The 19,224-nt window shown below is 36.0% G+C and overlaps 2 protein-coding genes across 2 annotated transcripts in view; both read right to left on the bottom strand.

The window, feature by feature from the left end:
* Positions 1-17,491: 17,491 nt before the first annotated feature.
* Positions 17,492-19,224, bottom strand: part of LOC143581271 (23 kDa jasmonate-induced protein-like) — a 40,607-nt gene continuing 38,874 nt past the window's right edge. The window contains exon 3 of the transcript XR_013143799.1: positions 17,492-17,521. The gene's annotated coding sequence lies outside the window, so the exon portion shown is untranslated. The remainder of the gene's footprint in view (positions 17,522-19,224) is intronic.
* Positions 17,533-18,814, bottom strand: LOC143581269 (23 kDa jasmonate-induced protein-like). Its single transcript, XM_077064095.1, has 2 exons — positions 18,240-18,814; positions 17,533-17,823 (listed from the first exon to the last, which is right to left on the bottom strand). The coding sequence occupies exons 1-2, from the start codon at positions 18,690-18,692 to the stop codon at positions 17,587-17,589; spliced, it is 690 nt and encodes a 229-aa protein (XP_076920210.1). The 5' UTR covers positions 18,693-18,814; the 3' UTR covers positions 17,533-17,586.

A 19,224-nucleotide genomic window follows, 5' to 3' on the forward strand; every position in this document is an offset into this window, starting at 1 on the left:
GAACCGACTCATACATTTGTGACGGCTCATTGGGTTGACCCCGAGTGCTGGCAAATGATGAAACGAACCGTTGCGTTTCAATTGTTTGATTACCCGCACACGGGTAGAAATATTTTTAAACTCTTGGATAAAGTCATTCGACAATACAGATTGAACATAAAATCTTTTCAATTTCGTTTGATAACGCGTCCAACAATACGGCCGCGGTTGGCCATTTAAAATTAAAGTATAAACCTATTTGTGATGGAGCGTTTTTTCATAGCCGATGCATTGCACATATTATCAACTTGGCCGTGCAAGATGGGTTAAACGTGATCGAAACGCAAAGAAACAATTTTAAAAGAATGTTACGAGATGTTTTTAGCAACAATAAAACATTTTCAAGATACAAAAAATTTTGTGTATAAGCTAATTGTCAATGGTTGGGGCCAAATTGGGATTGTCCAACAAGATGGAACTCGACTTGTGATATGTTTGAGAAAGCCATTCAACAAAAAGAATCATTAATTGCGTTTCATCAAATTTTGTCAAGTAGGGGTAAATGTGCACCGTACGATCCTAGAAACTGGTTATTGATTGAGATCGTTACGGAGGTCCTTCAAATTTTTAAATCTTGCACTACTAGTTTATCCGGGGTTTACTATCCAACAAGCCCCATTGCTTTACCAAAAATTGCTTGTCATGTGCACAAAGTTGAGTGAACTTCATTGTAGGGGTGCACCTTATTTTGATATGGGTGTAAAAATGAAAGAAAAATTTAGAAAATATTTTCAACAACTACCCGCTGTTTTGACATGTGCTGCTGCGTTAAACCCTTGCATCAATGTTGGTGGTGTTGAAGCTTTAATAGAAAAAATTTGTGATGAGCTAGAGTTAAACGACGATCAAAACCCCTATTATAGCCAAACTTTAAAGAATGCTTTCAACACCACCTTGTCAAACATGTATGATGGTTACCTTACAAAATACGGGTCGTCTTCCCAAATTCATGACTCGTTAAGAGCTGTTGCCCAATCCCAATCCAAACCGACCTTGAAATGGGGATGTACTACATGATTGGGAAGACGCCGGTAAACGTCAAAAGGTAAACACCCCAAGCAGTGAACTTGGAAGGTATGGTGGTACCAACTTTGTGAAACACATGACTCCGGATGAATTTAGAAGTCTTGATTTGCTGGCTTGGTGGAGAGGTAAAGAGGATGAGTTTCCGATCCTCGCCGCCATGGCCAAAGATTTACTAACGGTCAAGCTCCACGGTAGCTTCGGAGTCTGCTTTTTTCTGTTTCTGGCAGGGTTATATCGATTAGGAGGACTCGACTCACTCCACCAGCTATAGAGATGTCGATTTGCTACAAGGATTACTTGGACTCTTTAGATAGGGCACAACATCAACGCTCACTCGAGGGGGAATGGAGTATGAGGCGGGCTTGTATGAAGACGAGGTCAATCAAGGACACTCAACCAATGACCGATGAAGAAGCCGCGTACGACGATTACCTAAGGAATAGCTCGGGATCGGGTTAGCGAAGAAAATTAGTTAAAGAAACAGCAAACATGGAGGCAAATAATGAGTAAGAAACAGCAAGTTGTTCATGTAATCGGTCTAAGCATTCTTTAATGTTGTATTTTTGAGTTACGAATATGCGATAACGATTTAATGTTTGTATTTTTAATGTAAAAAACTATAAATGAAAGTTATGTGTTTTTAATCTTCCAAGCAAAGAACCCTAACAACGAAAGCAAAGAATGGCTTCGGTCAGTCCGTTTTGCCTTGTAGTTACCGGTTTGCCTGTAGTTAGGGTTTAGGGTTTAGGGTTTAGGGTCTAGGGTTTAGGGTTTAGGGTTTGCCTTGTAGTTACCGGTTTGTTTATACTGTGAAAAAATATGGTTATTTAAAAAAAAAAAAAAAACAAAACCGGTTAACCTAAAAACCGGTTACTAAAAAACCGGTTAATAAAAAAACCGGTTTATTAACCGGTTTCTAACCGGTTTCTAAACCGGTCCTAACCGTTAGACCGGTTAGGGTTTTGACATACAAAAACCGGTTATTAACCGGTCCGGTTATTAACCGAACCGGTTTTTTTCCGGGCCAAAAAAACCGGTCCGGTTAATAACCGAACGATTTTTTAAAAAAAACCGATTTGTGCACCTCTACTCATAACTATGCCATTTTCAAGCGAGTGTTGGTGACGGTTGATCACTAGACGCTATTGGGTTTGTGAATAATCAGTTGAAATCATGTAATTAACCAAAATCCAAGTACAATGGACTAATGACTAATCACCATATCCATCCTAGCTATCTTTATATCCATCCAGGATTCATGCCCTATAAAACTATCAAAAGAACTAGCATGTCACTATTACAGATTTACAAATATCAAAACATAACACAAACCATAGTTAATGAGAACTATACTTTTTACAAAGGAAATCCAAAAAATTGATAAACTACATAATTATACTACTGGATTTAAATGCTCTGAAACTCTCGATCTTCCTCTCACTGCTCATCTGGATAGTCCTGAAACCTGACCTATATGAAGAAAAACAACACACACATGAGCCTAACACATAACATTTAGTGGGTGGACAAACTAAACAAAGACAACATTACATAATGATTTTAGCAATAGCTAAAACAATACAATGAGAATGATCGTGAAATAACTAACACTAACAAAACATAAGAATTATGACGTGTGTAAATAATATCTATCTTTTAGGAAAGATTTTTATACAATTGAGTCTTGAGAAAGGTTTTTACCCGATGACTAAAATACACATCCAAAAGGAAAGTGTACATAGTGGATAATAATGTAGCTTTCGATAAAAACTAGAAATTGACCCTTGCACGATAACTATTGATCATAACAAACCTCATAACATGATCTAGCTGACAAAATCAAGTGATTTTGTGATTTTTTTTATAACTAAGCTGGAGAAATTATAACAAAAGCAAAGCAAATAAATCTTTCGAAAGCTAGTACTACAAACACGCAATAGCCACCTAATCACATAAATATTCCGAAAGCTAGAACTACAAACACGCAATAGCCACCTAAAATCATGCCATGAAGAACCAACCACATACTTATGTTGAGTGGTAAATGTGGACTAAACTTCTGTCGAGATTACCCAATCCCACAGCTAGTTGTGAGAAAACCATCTAAACTTATGAACACCAAATCTAGAGAAGACGAATTATAGACTTATGCTAATAAACTACAACCCTCACTAACAATGACAGGGGGAGGTTCTAGCACCCAATGATTTTCTCAAACTCATGTAGACATGCATATGGATTCACACTTGTCTAATCTTCCTAAACCTCAAATTCTTCATTCACCATTGCTTGTCAAATACACAATCGCATACTAACATACATAACCTACGAATGTATATACTAACACAAAAGCTTTTAATTTATTTATTTACATGTTGTGCTTAATGCAGAACACTACAAACAGGGGGCGACAGGGGGGGGGAGGGGGGGTTGAGTTGGTTTTCTTGATTTTTCTTTAAATAAGAATGCCAATGTGTTGGTAGACTCTCTATATAGAGTTGACAATGTTGAATATGCAATAAGCAAAGAATATAGGGACAAAGATGACAACATTGATTTATAAAAATCAAAGATTCAAGTGGGTGTTAACTAGTCCATTCTACGTCCTCACACTCTTCTCCAATCGAGAATTTCTCTAGTAATGTTTCTTTTTGAACGGAAGAGATCACCGATACACTGATACACTGAGCTTTTCACTAGCTCAAAGGCAGTGTCACAACTTACAAACGTTTCACTAATACAAGGTAGTGATCACCTTCTAGATTTCACTAATCTCAAAAAGTATTTATCACCTCTCTTACAAATCACCAAACAAGAATAGTGAATCCGTCGCAAACCAATCACCAATACAATACTAGCTAGTGATGATATCACAATCACACAAAATGAATAATATGTTAGTTGTAGCGCAACTCTTAAACTCTTTTCTTTAATTTGGTGTATAAACTAATATGAAGGAACAAGAGAGGTTACTTAGATATGTATCAGTGGCGAAACTTGGACAAGAACGCTGGTGGGCTGGACTAAAACTGTATACGAAATTTAATAAACGAGTGGGGCTGGGCTCAAATATTCGCCGAAAACAGTTAATTTACACTAAATATACAAATTTTCAATTGAAAAACAGGTCAATATACACTACTGCGAAAAAAAAGGGGAGGGTGCGGGCCACCCCTGGCCCTCACTATGCTTCGCCGGTGATACTTATAATGGGGTGAGGAGATGAGTTGAACAAGACATCAGAAGCCAAAACACGAAAGGTGGGATTGCCATGTTCGCTTCCACAGTTATTTCTAGCGGACTTGGAAGACCAATCCACAATCTTTCTTGTTTTGTGTTTTGAATTTTGTGTAAAGTAATGTCCACTTTTTTAAACTCATTTCCAGATGTTTAAGCCATGTTTACACGCTATTTCAAGCAGAACACTTAAAAAACCTTGAGTTTTCACCAAAAATAGAAGCTTTACCATTTGTTTTTAAAATCATGGATAGTGCATTCCATTTTAGGCATTGGTTTAAACCATTTTACTTAAGAAGTTTGATGTCTTCAATGGAAAAACATTTGAAAGACATGCCTCATATGGTAGCTTCCACCTACCATTAATTTGAATTTCAAAAACCATTTTAAAGATCAAGAAGATTTTTATTAAAATTTAGGAATATATCATGATTTTTATAAAAAAAGTTTTGTTAGTAAAAATCCTTTTACTTATTAATCTTGTTGAAGTGATTTGATCTTAACATAACCAAAATACATAGATAAGTAACTTGATTCTATTCATTAACCGAATGGATTACAAAAGAGAATTATAAACGATAAGAAAGGGGATGGGAATTACAATCAAGAATTGGAGATGGTAAAACTAAACTTTACATATAATTCTATTCATGACGTACATACAATCTCGATCTTCAAAGCTTATAACCTGCGTTTAACTTGTTGCATGGGCCTCTACTAATGCGTTGCTTGATTGGGTCATTGTGGTGTCGTAGATGATAGATGGGTTTGGACCCATTAATGTTCATAACACTTGTTGTCTTATTTAAGGTTGATTTGAAGTCTCACTTAATTCACAACTATTTATATTAGGTCTTCAATGTTTATCATGGAACATTTCTTTTATTCTTGTATCTTTGGATGCTGTCTTTGAGTTTTGCTTATATGTTTTTTAATCAATAAGGCTTAAGATTCATTAGGTGTATAGAGCCATGCATATGATGTATAATCATCCTTAACAGATAAGTATCATTACAAGTTACCTAATCTTTATAAACATTATCAAAACAAGTTATCCCACCATTAATGTTTGGTTTTGTTTGAATATTTATGTGCTAGGCGTTGCCCCTATTTATATGCCACATTGACACTAAGTAGTCCAAATCTTAGTTAGAGCATCTACAACAATAAATCTCTACAAACTATCACTCAGCTCTATATCATATTCTAAACTTTATTCAAAATCACCTATTTTATTTCACTATGTAAACCGTCACATCATCACCTGCTTCTCCAGTTAATTTTTATTTAATTAAACAACTTTAATAATATCTTAATAATTTATATTTCGTATATTAATTATTAATAATAAAATATAATTTACCCCACCCCACCTAGCCGGCCAACCCCCACCCTATCCCGAGGCAACAAAGATTATTGGTACCAAGTGTTCACCGATCTCTTCAATTACAGCTCATCAACACAATTCTTGAATTCCATCAACTCATTTGTCCTTAATAGAACCAAGTTTGATATTCGATTTTCTTCATTCAAATTGAATAATTAGGGTACCTTCATTGCGACTCCAACTTATAATTGGGATAAATGGGCGAACCTTAATTTGAAGATGGAGGGACTTCTTGTTATACATGCTCTATGTCATTTTCCATATTTGCATAATTTGATGGGTATATGTTCCTTAGTTTTGCTTATGTTTGATAGCCACATATTTTGATTAATGCATGTCACGATAGTGATGTACCTTTCATGATCCAACATTATCACTATATATATGTTGAATAGTAAAGATGGAACAACTCAACACAATAGCAAGAAGTTAACTTGATATAGTTCACATTATATGTTGAAAGTAACACTTATACATCGAGTTGATAGATATCCAAGCACCAAAGCTTAGTAACCCCCAGTGTACAGAGTTCTATGGTTCGCTACTACTTATAATTCACATAGATATATGTGATTCAAAACAAATCACTTCCAACAAGATATGAGGAATAGTTCATTACACATTTGTTGATAACATATTACTATGATGTACTAGAGAAGAAAGTCAATAATGTGTAGGTGTGGTTGACTACATGCACAACATAAAATGAGACATGATTTCACAACTCTATAAAAATTCCTAACAATATCAGCATTCATGCATTGTTCGAAAGAAAGAAAGACAGATACCACGTAATATCCCACTTATAGAGTAGTAGTGCACATCTAGGTTGGGTGAGATCATGTGGGCAAACATTCCTTTATCCGAAGAGACAGAGAAACTGTATCTGATGAGATCACGGATTCACGAGCTCATGTTCATAAGAAAGAATGAAATGGTGAATGTCATGTTAATAAGCATAAGTATTAGGATATGTTTGTAGAAACTGTCTGGCATGGTTCTTAAATACAGGAGAAAACCAAATATAAATTACAGATTTACAATAAAACTTCTGACATTTTTAAGGTAGACACTTATAAAACTTTATAGTCAATAATACAGAACACAACATATAAATAAAATTTATGCATGTTTAAATAAGAAAAATAAATGTTATGGCCAAAACTATTTAAAAAGAACTTTTTGAACCTAACTGATAAATTAGTTATAAAAGTAATGTTGTTCAACATAAATAACTAAATAATTTAGCAGTATCAAAATAATGCTTGGCTTTTTTCGACCATTTAAACTTTGATAAAAAGATGTAAAAAATGGCTAATGGTACAAACTTATGAAATGAAGTAACCAGTTTTTTTTTATAACATTGTAATGTGTACTAATACGGCAAGTGGTAACATCAGAATAAATTAGATGCTCAGAGTAATCACCATCACTATCAATAGATGTGCATTTGAAACTTAACCTTATCGATATATACAGAAGTTACAGAGATCGAATCAATTATCCGCAAGGAACATTAATCCCATTCATAATACATGGCATATGACCTGATAACGGATTTATGCAAAGGTAATGTGACCGAGAAAAGGACAACCTTCTAGAATATCTTTTATTGATGACCGGACACCGATTGTACACTCATTGAAGCCTGATGAAGCCCGTGTTAAAGCCACATGAATTTGTTGTGTTCAAGCGATTAGGGGCTTCAACGAATTTCTATTTCTTTTTTCCTAAAAATTAAAACAATATTATATACTAAAGAAATTTTTAATAAAAATACATTAAAATCTTAAAAAAATTAAGAAACAATCAAAAACATACAAATTTAAAAAAGAATTATTCCCTTGCTCCGCCTCTTCCTTTTCCTCTTCATCTTTGTTTTTGATCTTCTTTAATTTACTCTAGAATAAATAGAATAAACGTTTGTTCTTGTTCCAATACCTCTCGGCGACTCGGATCTGGGTAGTTAAAGTCCTTGGTAAGAAAGTTCAAGTTCCTCGACCTTTGTATAGAAACTTTTGCCTCCTCCGCCACCGCGATACTACTCGATATTTTACGAACGTCTTTGCTATATTCTGAATCAACATCGGTAGTTTTATCCCCGGTCCCTTCTGATTGGTCGACGTAGGACTTGTGGTTGATCTTCTTGTCCGAGCACGTTTAGGTCGATGCCTACATGAGCATCCGAACTACTAGATGAGATATATGCACCAGACGAAGTATTTTTCGTAGGCATTGACCCACCCTCCCCCGGTGCAACTAACTCGACCTATTTCGAGCACGACTTGATTATTTGCCACAAGTAATCATCGTATCACGTTTTTACCATCCAGTACCTATTCAACACTTCCGTTTTCCTTTTTATTCATAGGTGAATTTGTAGACTTGAAGATCATCACTCCTGCTCACTCGTATTAAACGACTATTCTGTTATGTAAATTCGTAAACAACCCGACATATTTGCGAGTTTTGGACCACCTTCCCGATATAATTTGTCAGTAAATTCTCTACTTCTCAGTTCTCACCAACGTGTAGAAGAATTCTAGCACTTTGCCCCTAAAAACTTTGTGCCTTTGATAGTCCGTTGCAATACAATAAAGGTCAACAAATGTTAAAAATACTTTTTTTTTAAAATTCCATATAAAAAAACCAGCTCTAGATCTTGGAATATTTCAACCCAAGCACGACACAAAGCGGTTTTCTCCTTCGGCATCCAAGGAGTTGCTTTTATTTTTGTAACGACCTCCTAGACCACTAGGCTCGAGCCTCCCGCTCCTCCGCTGCTCTTCTTTTTGTGCGCTCATTTGACCTTGGTGCCTTATTTAGGAAGATCTTGTGTTTGGTGCCTTCTTTAGGAAGATCTTGTGTCTCCAGAATAACAAATTCGGGAGACGTTGGTAATATTTGACTCAAGTTATGCTCTAACTCGGTGCCATACACGTCGTTGCCTTGACCAAACGACATATCCGGTCAGTAACAACCACCCCATTGATCCGTATTTTTCAAAGAAGTGAAGTAGATTAAGAGAGTAATGTGATATATTTTTATAAATTGTAGAGAGAATTTGAGATTGTTGGTGATTTTTAATAGAGTAAAACGGTATATAAATAGGTAAAAAAATAAAAGGAAAATGTTCTTTTTCCAAGCTTCCAACAGTAGAATCACGAATTAATATTATTATTATTATTATTATTATTATTATTATTATTATTATTATTATTATCATAATTTGTATTTGTTAAGTTTCAACCTCGATTTCAAACGCTATTTCACTTATTTTATACGTTAATCATAGTCTAGGGGTTAAACTGTCAATTTTCAAAACTTTTAACGAAAACTAGTTTTTTGCGTAATCGAATGATCAAATTTAATAAAGTTTTCGGTCATCATCTATATTACTATTATTTAATCACAAATTATTCATTTTAAGTTATTAACATTATTTTCATATGTGTAAATAGTTAAATCTATGTTCATTTCATTTTTTAAATGTGTAATTGTTAATTTGACACTTGATCCGTGTATGTTTAGATTAATTTTTCAACATGTCACATAAATAATTATAGTTATCTCAAATTTATTTTTATCCTAAGTATTTTACTTGACATCTTTTATTAAAACATCTTTCTAGCATATTCTAAACATTACTTTCTCTCAAAGACTAACATACTTAACCCTATTGTAATCGGAACTATAAATACCCCATCAATTTCATCTTATTCAGTTGTTCATTTTTTTCTTCTCTCTTTAATAATAATTCTCCAAATAGAGTTTTAATTTATATTTTCTTTTGTTTGTTCATTCCAAGATCACACGGTATGCATAAAGTTTTGTTCTTGTTCATGTTTTCTTGTCTTTGTTCTTTATTTCTTCTTATTTTTTTATTGTTATAATGGTTCCTATGATCATCACATAATTATGTTTATGATCTCACCTAATCTATACACTATGGTGTATTAGAGGAGGAGACAAATAACATAGGGTTGCAAGATGATATTTAATTGTCACACCTTAACAAGTACTTACATTCTTGAAGTTTTTGATTGTTTTATTTATTTGATTCAAGGACCATAAGGATTTTGATGATACATTGCCAAACATATTGTATTTATCATACCACAAGTGGTTCATAATTTTTTATTTTATCAAAATCTATTCCAAAGCATCAAAAACATTGTTGTTTATAATGTTTTAGATTTGACTGCAGAATTTTTTAACAAAGGTTGAGCAATAACTTGGTCATAACAAACTGTAACGATTCAAGGCCAAAGCCTATCACTAACTTGTTGAGTTACGGTTCTAACAACTATGTATTTGTATTGTTATTCTTTCGTATCACTTCACAAATGTTACTTTAAAATTAGTGCGCGGATTTGTGCCCTTTGTGAAGTCGACTATTTTAGCCTATCCCGGGTCCGAATATGTGATAACATTCTAAAGAAAATTTGTTCCTTACATATTACTTTAGTTGGCTAGAGACTTTTATACTTTTTGAGAAGTCGTTGATATTTTTAAATATTTATGTAATCGGTGACAGAAATATGTCCAAATCTAATTTCGTTTTTCTTATTTCTTTTTCAAATTCTAGTTGTGTTATTAATAAATATATGTTTTTTTGACCTTTATTTATTAAACACATTAACAAAAAATCCTTAATTACTTGGATTTAGGGATTACTCGTTAGGACTCACCCAATCTTAACCAAAGACCCGATCTTTTTATTCACTAATCAAAGTGAGTAATCACATCCTCTTTTTCCTATTTTTATTTTGGGGCTTTATGCGTATAAAACTCTATCATTTATCATATTATTTATATATACTCAATACAATTCCACTATTTGTGTGATTGTGTAATTGCTCAATTAGTAGTTAAATGTTATATGACTATGTGTTTACTGTTTTTATGATTGGCTGGTATCTCATCTTCATCCTCGTTCTCATCCTTATAGTATGATCACACGCCGTCGGAGTAACTTGACACCATTTTTGGGTCAAGGGAAATGACATATTTATTTTAGTTTGTTATCATACAAATTATTGTAATTCACATGTCGCATGGAATTGTTTATAATTTCTAAATTATTATTACTATTATATCAAATTATGGTTACTCTCTCAACATTTGTTGTTGGCAAATTATTTTTAAGCACATTTCAGGTTGTTATCTCAGATGAATTGAAGTGGAGAATTTAGATTGGACATTATGATAAAATAAAGGATACTTTAGTGAATTGAGATCGTTGTAATAGTTTTGGTTTATTTTATTTATTTGTTAAATGACATTGTTAATATGAATGGAATAAATTAGATATTGACACTTATATTATTTTAGTGTCTTTAAGCTATGATACAAATTTAATTGTGCTCTGACATGTTTCACCGTTAGGTAGGGTGTGACAGGCTCTTTGCGAGGCGAGGCCCTACTCATGGGGTTTCGCTCGCGGCATCACTGTGTGGCTGAACTCTTCATTTTACATGTAAAAAATAATATAAAGTTCGATTTCACATGTAAAAAATTAGTGTTGGCATAAACGTTTTTAGACTTTTTGTTTATAAATACATGTAGAAGACATTTTAATAAAAAAAATTATTTTTTTAAAATTTTTTTTACCTTTCTTTAACTGAAAATAAATATTTTTTTAAAACGGCTTATACATGTGTTTATATGTAAAAACTTTAAAAAAATTATGTAAAAATGTGTTTTGCACGTGAAAAAAGAATTTTTTTAATATTTTTTACATATAAAATGAAGAGTTTTTTTTTGAGTTACCTAATGAACCTGTCCATATATATATATATAGCCATTACGTTTGTTAAATTATCACCTAATCCGTTTGGCACAGGAGAGGACGAATAATATGAGAAATGGTTGCGTAGTAGAGGATGACACAAGAATTTTAAGTTTGGGGCTGGAGATTAAGGCTGGCACAACAAATTCTTGTTGCCAATCGATATTTACGCATGAGGTGATGTATTGCGCCAAAGAAAATCATGACCTATGATGTATAAAGGTAAGTGCAGGAGATGGAGGGTTAGCGTAAAAGCAAAAAGTCAATGCTATTTTACTAATTTAAGAAAAATATAGACTATCTTCCTAATTTTTTTAGGTACCCTTGATTCTTGTAGTTTGACTTTTACTAGTATTGAGATTTTATTTAAATCTTAATTGTCAGGTTGACCTTTTCCACAATAATCTTCTAAAATCTTGATATATATGATATATCGAAGTAAATTTATTGGTTCATGATGACGGGGGTAGCCCAATGAATCAATAAAATGACTTTCATACGTTAATGCTAAAAAGGTTAAAAAGTTAAAAACTTCGTTTCCCGCCCAAACTTATGTAAACAAGTACACACGTGCTACAGTACGATGTCAATCATTATTCACATCACTGTTCCCTCTGAACAAGGGACGTGGTCAGATAAAGTATTATTATTTTAATCATATATAATGAGGACTTAGCCATAAACATGAGGATAACATATCTGGAGTTTATACATACTCCTTGATCTTCTCTTCTCCCTTGAGGAATACACACTTTGCTTATTCCTTTCTTACTTCACAAATATCATAGCTTCACCAAGAGCTTCATCCAAGAACCGATTCCAAACATCACGGTTCTGGATCTTCGGTGAACTACAACAATCAACAAACAAACTAGTGAACCTCCTTCTACGTTTTGCAAACGTAGAGGGACACCACGACCTGCGTTAGGTTAACCTGAACCCTTGAAGCCTGTTAGCCTAACCAGTCCATTCACTATCATTGGTCTTATCTTTGTTGTAGCAACAAGTTGGCGCCCACCGTGGGGCTACGCCGCTTACTTTATCTTAAAGACCAGTAGTGTAGCTCCATTTTCACTAAAATCATCATGTCAGAAGGTGAATCTCCCGATGAAGTCAACCAAGTGTCAAGAACACCGACACCAAGCGTCGGACAAGAAACTCCGGCGACAACCTCACTTTTTTTCACCCCGGGAGGTATTTCGACGGAACCTTTGTTCCTCGAGTTCTCACATTTTCAAACTCCAACCCCTTCACGATCCGGAGTTCCCTCTCCATATGCAGGAGTCACGAACACCCCGGAGCGTGTTGACTTAACGATGGAAGGGGTGTGTCACGACATTTCTTGCAACTAAGACACCTTCTTAACCAACATGTGAGCCAAGAAAGAGAAAAGGGGATAAGAATAAGGCTGGAGTATGACGAATCGGAGCCTTCGTTGTCACTTGGACGTCCACCTTCCCCTCTGACCAGCTCACGACCAGTTGCTTCTCATTTCGAAGCTGGTCCAAGTGTAACCTGCCAACCTTTTAACCCATCTCCTTATTCCTATAGGAGGCCAAGCCCAACGGCTTTCCCCTTGTTTACTTCACAACCCCTTGGACACGAGACCACTCTCGACCAAATATGGCAGTTACCAGCTTCAAGCGCTCCTCCCACAGCCACTACATGGGAACATGCCATGTCGGTCTTGCCCTTGGCTCGAAGTGCAGCGATGAGCACTCCCATGGGAACAAATCAAACAGTAGCAACCCCTGAAAGCCTTCAAGGCTTTAACCTCATGCCTCAGATGATGGCTCAAATGATGGCACACTTCCCTTGGACCCAGCTCATCAACCAAGCGCTGGGTACTCACCAAGGAACAACAAGTCATAATCCTGCTGTGAGGCTAGATGAAGATCTGGCAAAACCTTACAAGCCCGGTAACCTATCTTGTTTCTCTCAACAAATCGCCGATTATGACTTTCAAACAAAAATCAAGATGCCACCCCATATAAAAACGTATGATGGGATTGAAGATCCCGAAGACCACCTCCAAGTCTTCATTGGGGCAGCCAGAATCGAAAAATGGTCCCACGCTGAATGTTGTTTGATGTTCATGCAAACATTAGTCGGATCAGCCAGGATATGGTTCAATGACCTTCCTGCTCAAAGTGTTCGAAGCTTCGACGATCTGAGCAAGGGATTCTTGGCCAACTTTTCACAACAAAGAAGGTACGTCAAGGATGCCACCATCATTTTTCAGATAAAGCAAAAAGATGACGAGAGTCTTTCGAGACTTCATCGAAAGGTACAAAAAAGAAGGGTTACAATATGTGGGGGCTGACGAAAAAATGAGGGTGGCAGGCTTCATGAACGCCATCACCTCCAAATACCTCACAAGGGACTTTAACAAGTGCCTACCTAAAACCCTTGAAGAAGCTCTCAAACGAGCTGAAGCTCATATCCGAGGTGAGGAGGCCGTTGATTTCAAAGAACAAAGAAAAAGAGCTCCTAGTTGGCGAGGCAACGGCCCCAACCGAAAGAAAGGGAACTACAATCCCTATGACAAATATCCCAGGAGCTCAGATCAACAAAGGCTTGAAGGCCGGAACCCTCCAAGCAGGGAGAAGACTGTGAACTTCACAGCCTTAACCAAAACCCCTCTGGAGATACTTGCCACCGAAGAAGTGAAACACAACTTCCGACCTCCTCGACCCTTGCCCAAGAGCAAGAAGAACGAAAGTTCCACCCAATTCTGTGAATTCCACGAAGAAAAAGGTCACCACACAAACGATTGCTTTCAACTCAAGAGAAGAATTGAGTAGGCTGTCAAGTCTGGAGAATTGGCTCATTTGGTGAAAGGGGTCAAAGACAAGATGGCTGAAAGAAAAAGCAAGGAGGTGAATATGGTGAATATAGATTAAGGTGTTCCCCACAAACGACAACTCTTGGAGGCTTGGGAGCTTCAATGCGTCTGCTTCCCACCACCTCAAGGTAACTTACCCGTAACCTCTAGAATATCATCGTTCGCTAGTCGAACCTTTCTAAAATCCCCAAACTTTTGTTTCTTCATCGTTTCACTACAGTGAGTGGCATAAAATGATGCACCAGAATCCATCACCCAATCAATAACGTTAATCTCAACCCTACAAGCCAAAGCCTCATCACTGGTGACCCCGTCATATATGTCGTCTTCTGTAACGTTCATATCTTTCTTACCATTTGGACACTGATTCCTGAAGTGTCAATTCTCTTTACAACCCCATCATTCTAAATCTTTACGAGTCTTAGACTGACTCCTCTTCCTGCTCCCACTGCCTCGTTCTTTTATCCTACCTCTGCCTTCTACAACTAACATATTGGTTGATGATTCACTTGAACTTCTGCATCTTGATTAATCTCCTAGAATCAGGTCTCTAATGCCAGCAAAAGTAATCTTGTAGACGAACTACAAACTGCAGTCACTGTTTGGACCAGCTATCGGGCAAAGAGGATATTAACAATAGGCCTTGAACACTGGCGAAGGTTAGTTAGGGCTGGGGAGGCCCCCTCCCCCAGTTTTTCTGCGTAGTAGTTTAAATTTAACCGTTTTCATCAGAAATTTTTTATACGTAGTGTAATTTTTGTCGTTTTCGGCCGGAAATTTGAGCCCGACCCCCTCTATTTGTGAAATCATGTATACAATTTGAGTCCGCCCCCCTCCCCCGTTGTCTTAGTCCAAGCTTCGCCAACGATCTTGAACTTCACCATCAAACTTAATGCCGACTGACACTAAGAGGGAGATGTTCAAATTAAGATTATTGATATGTGTTGTAACTGACCCACCCTCTTTCATTCTAGTTGTCACTAGCTCTCGGATAAGATAGACCTAATTCGCTGTCGAATGCTTCTCATTCATGTTGAATAGTGCCTCTATCATACCACGGGTTGTGGTTTCTATCACGATGTTAAACGCCACATCTTTTGATATTGACAAAGTAGCACAAGCCCTATCTTTCTTGTATAACTTCTTCCAATCTTCATTTGACAAGTATTCTGGTTTTTCATCCTCAAACACTACATCCAACTCTTTTTGACAAAGTAGCGCCTCAATCTGCATCTTCCACCAACCAAATTTCTGTCCGTCAAACTTCTGTTTTGAAACCTTTCCGTCTTCTGCCATAATAATGACTAAACGAAAACCTGGATAAAAACAGAGACATACACAACAACGGCACGACCTGAACTTAATTGTTGTTCTACTGAACTCTGTTAAACAATCAACCTATTTAAACGGGCAGATTAACGAACTGAAAATCAGAAACGAAAACTTTTAAAATGAAACGATAAAACCTAACATACGTGGTTGACAACTAGTTCTTAGTTTCTTTAACGCTTCTTTTAATTGACAACTGTGTTCTTCAATAAAAATAAGATCTTGATTTTGGCCCACACAAATAACCAACTAGGGCCATACTGTCCTTTTGTGTTCGAAGCCTCAAAAGAAAGTTGTGTCTTGATAACTGGGCTTCTGCCTTAGTCATAGGCCAACAACACAAAATTCTAGAACCCTTCACAATCAAGGGAAAAAAAAAGGTTTCCTATTGTTCCTTGAATGACGCAACTTTCAAAGAAACAATAATACAATTTCCTTTCTCTTTATCCAATTGCAAACAATAACCGATGGTTCTTCGGCAATAAAACGGTGGTGATTAACTTACTAAAAAAACTGTGGTGATGACTACCAACTTATGATTAACAATCTAGGTCTTGTTTAATAGCCGGCTGCCAATTAAAAAACACATAAACCTAATTCAATCCAAGCAGCTTCTCTCGCGACCGCGTTCTTTGTGTGTAACGAACCTAAGCTTTGATACCACTTGTTAGGATTAAACACACAAACGAACCGAACACAAACACGAAAGCAATACAAACATGGGGATTAATTTAACGTGGTTCGGGCTAAACTGACCTACGTCCATGGGTGACAACTATGCATTTTGTATAGAGTGACAACGATTAAAAGTACAAAACAATCATATATATATAGAGATTAATCTAGGGTTTGCATCTTATTCAACAAGAAATCCAAACTGGGACGAGCTTCGGTTTGGCCACCCTACACTCGTCTGCCCTTTGGACTTCAAATAATAAACCGGACCAACAAGGCCTACGAATCCAACAATTAGCTAAAGTCAAAAGTAGGTTAGGGGTGAGTGAGTTGCCATTAAAAAAACGTAATATGAAGTGAAAAATCAACAAGGAGTCACGTTGTTACATTACTTTTATATGTGAACGTGATGTGTTGTTCTATCGATATGTGAAAAGGTTCATGTTCAATTCAAATAGCCAAGGATTCAAGTTGAAGGGTTAACTTAGTTGGTTTTAAATTGCTTCATTGTTGCATAACCATCCATATGTTCGTTAAATATTTGTCAACACAAGTTTACTTTCAATACCTTCATAGATTGAAAACATGAGTTTCCATCCTTTTTTTCTTTTTTAACGGCTAACGTATCTTTCAAATAAGCTATTTGTTAAATTCACCACATCATGATATACTCGTCTTTCTGGGGAAAACCATCGCCCGAAGGCACGATAGGGCGATAAGATAAAATCCGTTCAGTTCAAGGATTCAACTAGTGAACGTCACATACTTGTCTATTTCTCCCATCATCACCTTGGGCTACCGAAACTAAATGATAGGGCCAGAAATCAAACCGAGGTCACATGGGACATAAGCTATTTGACTGTGGCTTCGTGAATCTTTTAAATATTTTAATCAATATAATTAATTATCATTTTGCAATAGGAAATTCCCAAAAATATTTTATACATGATAATAGGACCTTTGAAGCTAGAAAATTCATCTTATACCAAAAACTCAAATATTTAGATTTTTTTTCAAATTACTTAGTTAATTTGGAAAATGTTAATTTGTGTTTTGAGGTTATAGAAAACCTTAATCACTAGGACAAAAAGCAAACATTTCATTTAACATAAGTAAAAACGTTATAATCACTATCAATAACATGTACACCAAGACGACATTTTATTTATGTAAAGCTTTAGCCGAACATCACCTGCTAAGTTTGGCTTACTATATTTTATTACAAGCATGCATAGAACTTAGGAGATGCAGTTTTGATCACAATGGCTCTAGTAAGAGCCTTATTGTAACTACGGGCATCGTGTTCGTTATCTTGTGGGCAAGACAGAAAATGGCGTTGAAACTTGGAGTGTTGCCTTCCCCATCGATACTTACATTTGTACCATAGCCTTCCATTCTTGCTTGACTTTGGACACCAGAATCCTTCAACTTCTTATATATTGCATCCCAGTCACAGGTATTAAAGTATCCCGGAACATTCATCTCACAATAAGCCTGCAACATTTGCATAAATAATTCGTATTATATATTAATTATGCATGACATTACAAGAACAATGGCCAAAATGTGCGACTAAAACGCATGGCTATTTTAGGGTCAATGACCCAAATGTGCATTTTACTAGTCAACATCAAGAGAATGTCTATTTGACCAACCTCTTCACAATATGTTCATGCTAAATCTTGTCGACCCACTAACTTTTACTCATTAGCTCGACGGAATTATTAGCCAACTAGATTGTGCCACTTGTCCTAAAACCGTCGGTTCGAATATATTATTTTGGCGCCCGATGAGATTATTTTGGAAAGAGGTTGGTAAAGTGAACATTCTCTTGACTTCGATTAGTCAAATAAACAATTTAGACATTATCCCTTTTTCTTATTGTGAATTCAAGTTGACTATACACTTACGGTGTTTTTTCCACCCAAGCCAGTTTTCCAAGGGTTATTCCAAGCGATCATTGCATCTGTGCATTTCATTGCGTCAGTGCCATGCTGGATGTTGTACACAACAGCGGCAATTGATCCTTGATTGCGTGGGTCGCTAGTGCCAGCATGCATAAATACCGCCCACTGCCCATTTTGGATGTGCACCGGGTGTTGCCAAACAACGTTTCCCTCCCAATCGTGGGTGGTCACTTTAGTTACAGTGTCTCCGGTGGCATTGTATATCATGCCAAATGTGGAGCAATCTGGGGCTTGGTTGTTTCCCGCTGCTGCATTCTGAGACTGGCTTGAAAGTTGCAACACCTGGTCGAGCTTACCATCAGCATTTTGGTAGTTTTGGGCAGCCTGGGCCCTTTGGGCACGAGTTCCTTGAGTGATTGGGTTGCCAAACACACGAACCGCGGTTGCAGCTGCCATTGTTTAGTCTGAATTAACTGGTATTACAATTTAGCAATTTAATGTCTGGTTTGGTTTCGTATGGTTATTTATGTCATTGACACTACCCCTATTTATAAGCCTCTCGGGGACTCGGTACTCTACTCATTCAACTGATCAAGTCATTTTCAATATTTACATAATTTGATGGGTATATATTCCTTTTATATTTTAGCTTAAGTTTGAAGCTACCGCATATTTTGATTAATGGGTGTCACAATAGTGATGTACCTTCCATAACCCTACATTATTTTTATCTGTTAAATAACAAAGGTTAGACTGCTCAAAAACCAAGCAATAAATTAACTTGATATATGTAACATATCTTGAAAGAAAAACTTATAAGTCATATAGGTTGCATGCGTAACTATTAATATATACATAAAGAAAATCAAAATCTTAATAAATTACTCGTTTTATTTTTTTTTTTATAAGTTTTTGAGTATCGTTAATGCAAATGTTGGAACATATGGGCTTACTTAAAAGGTTTTGGTTCCTAGATATAAGGTTTTTT

Source organism: Bidens hawaiensis, unplaced genomic scaffold (assembly GCF_021521415.1).
Source record: "Bidens hawaiensis isolate Kalapana, Puna unplaced genomic scaffold, B.hawaiensis_p1.1 tig00030848_1, whole genome shotgun sequence".
NCBI lineage: Eukaryota > Viridiplantae > Streptophyta > Magnoliopsida > Asterales > Asteraceae > Bidens > Bidens hawaiensis.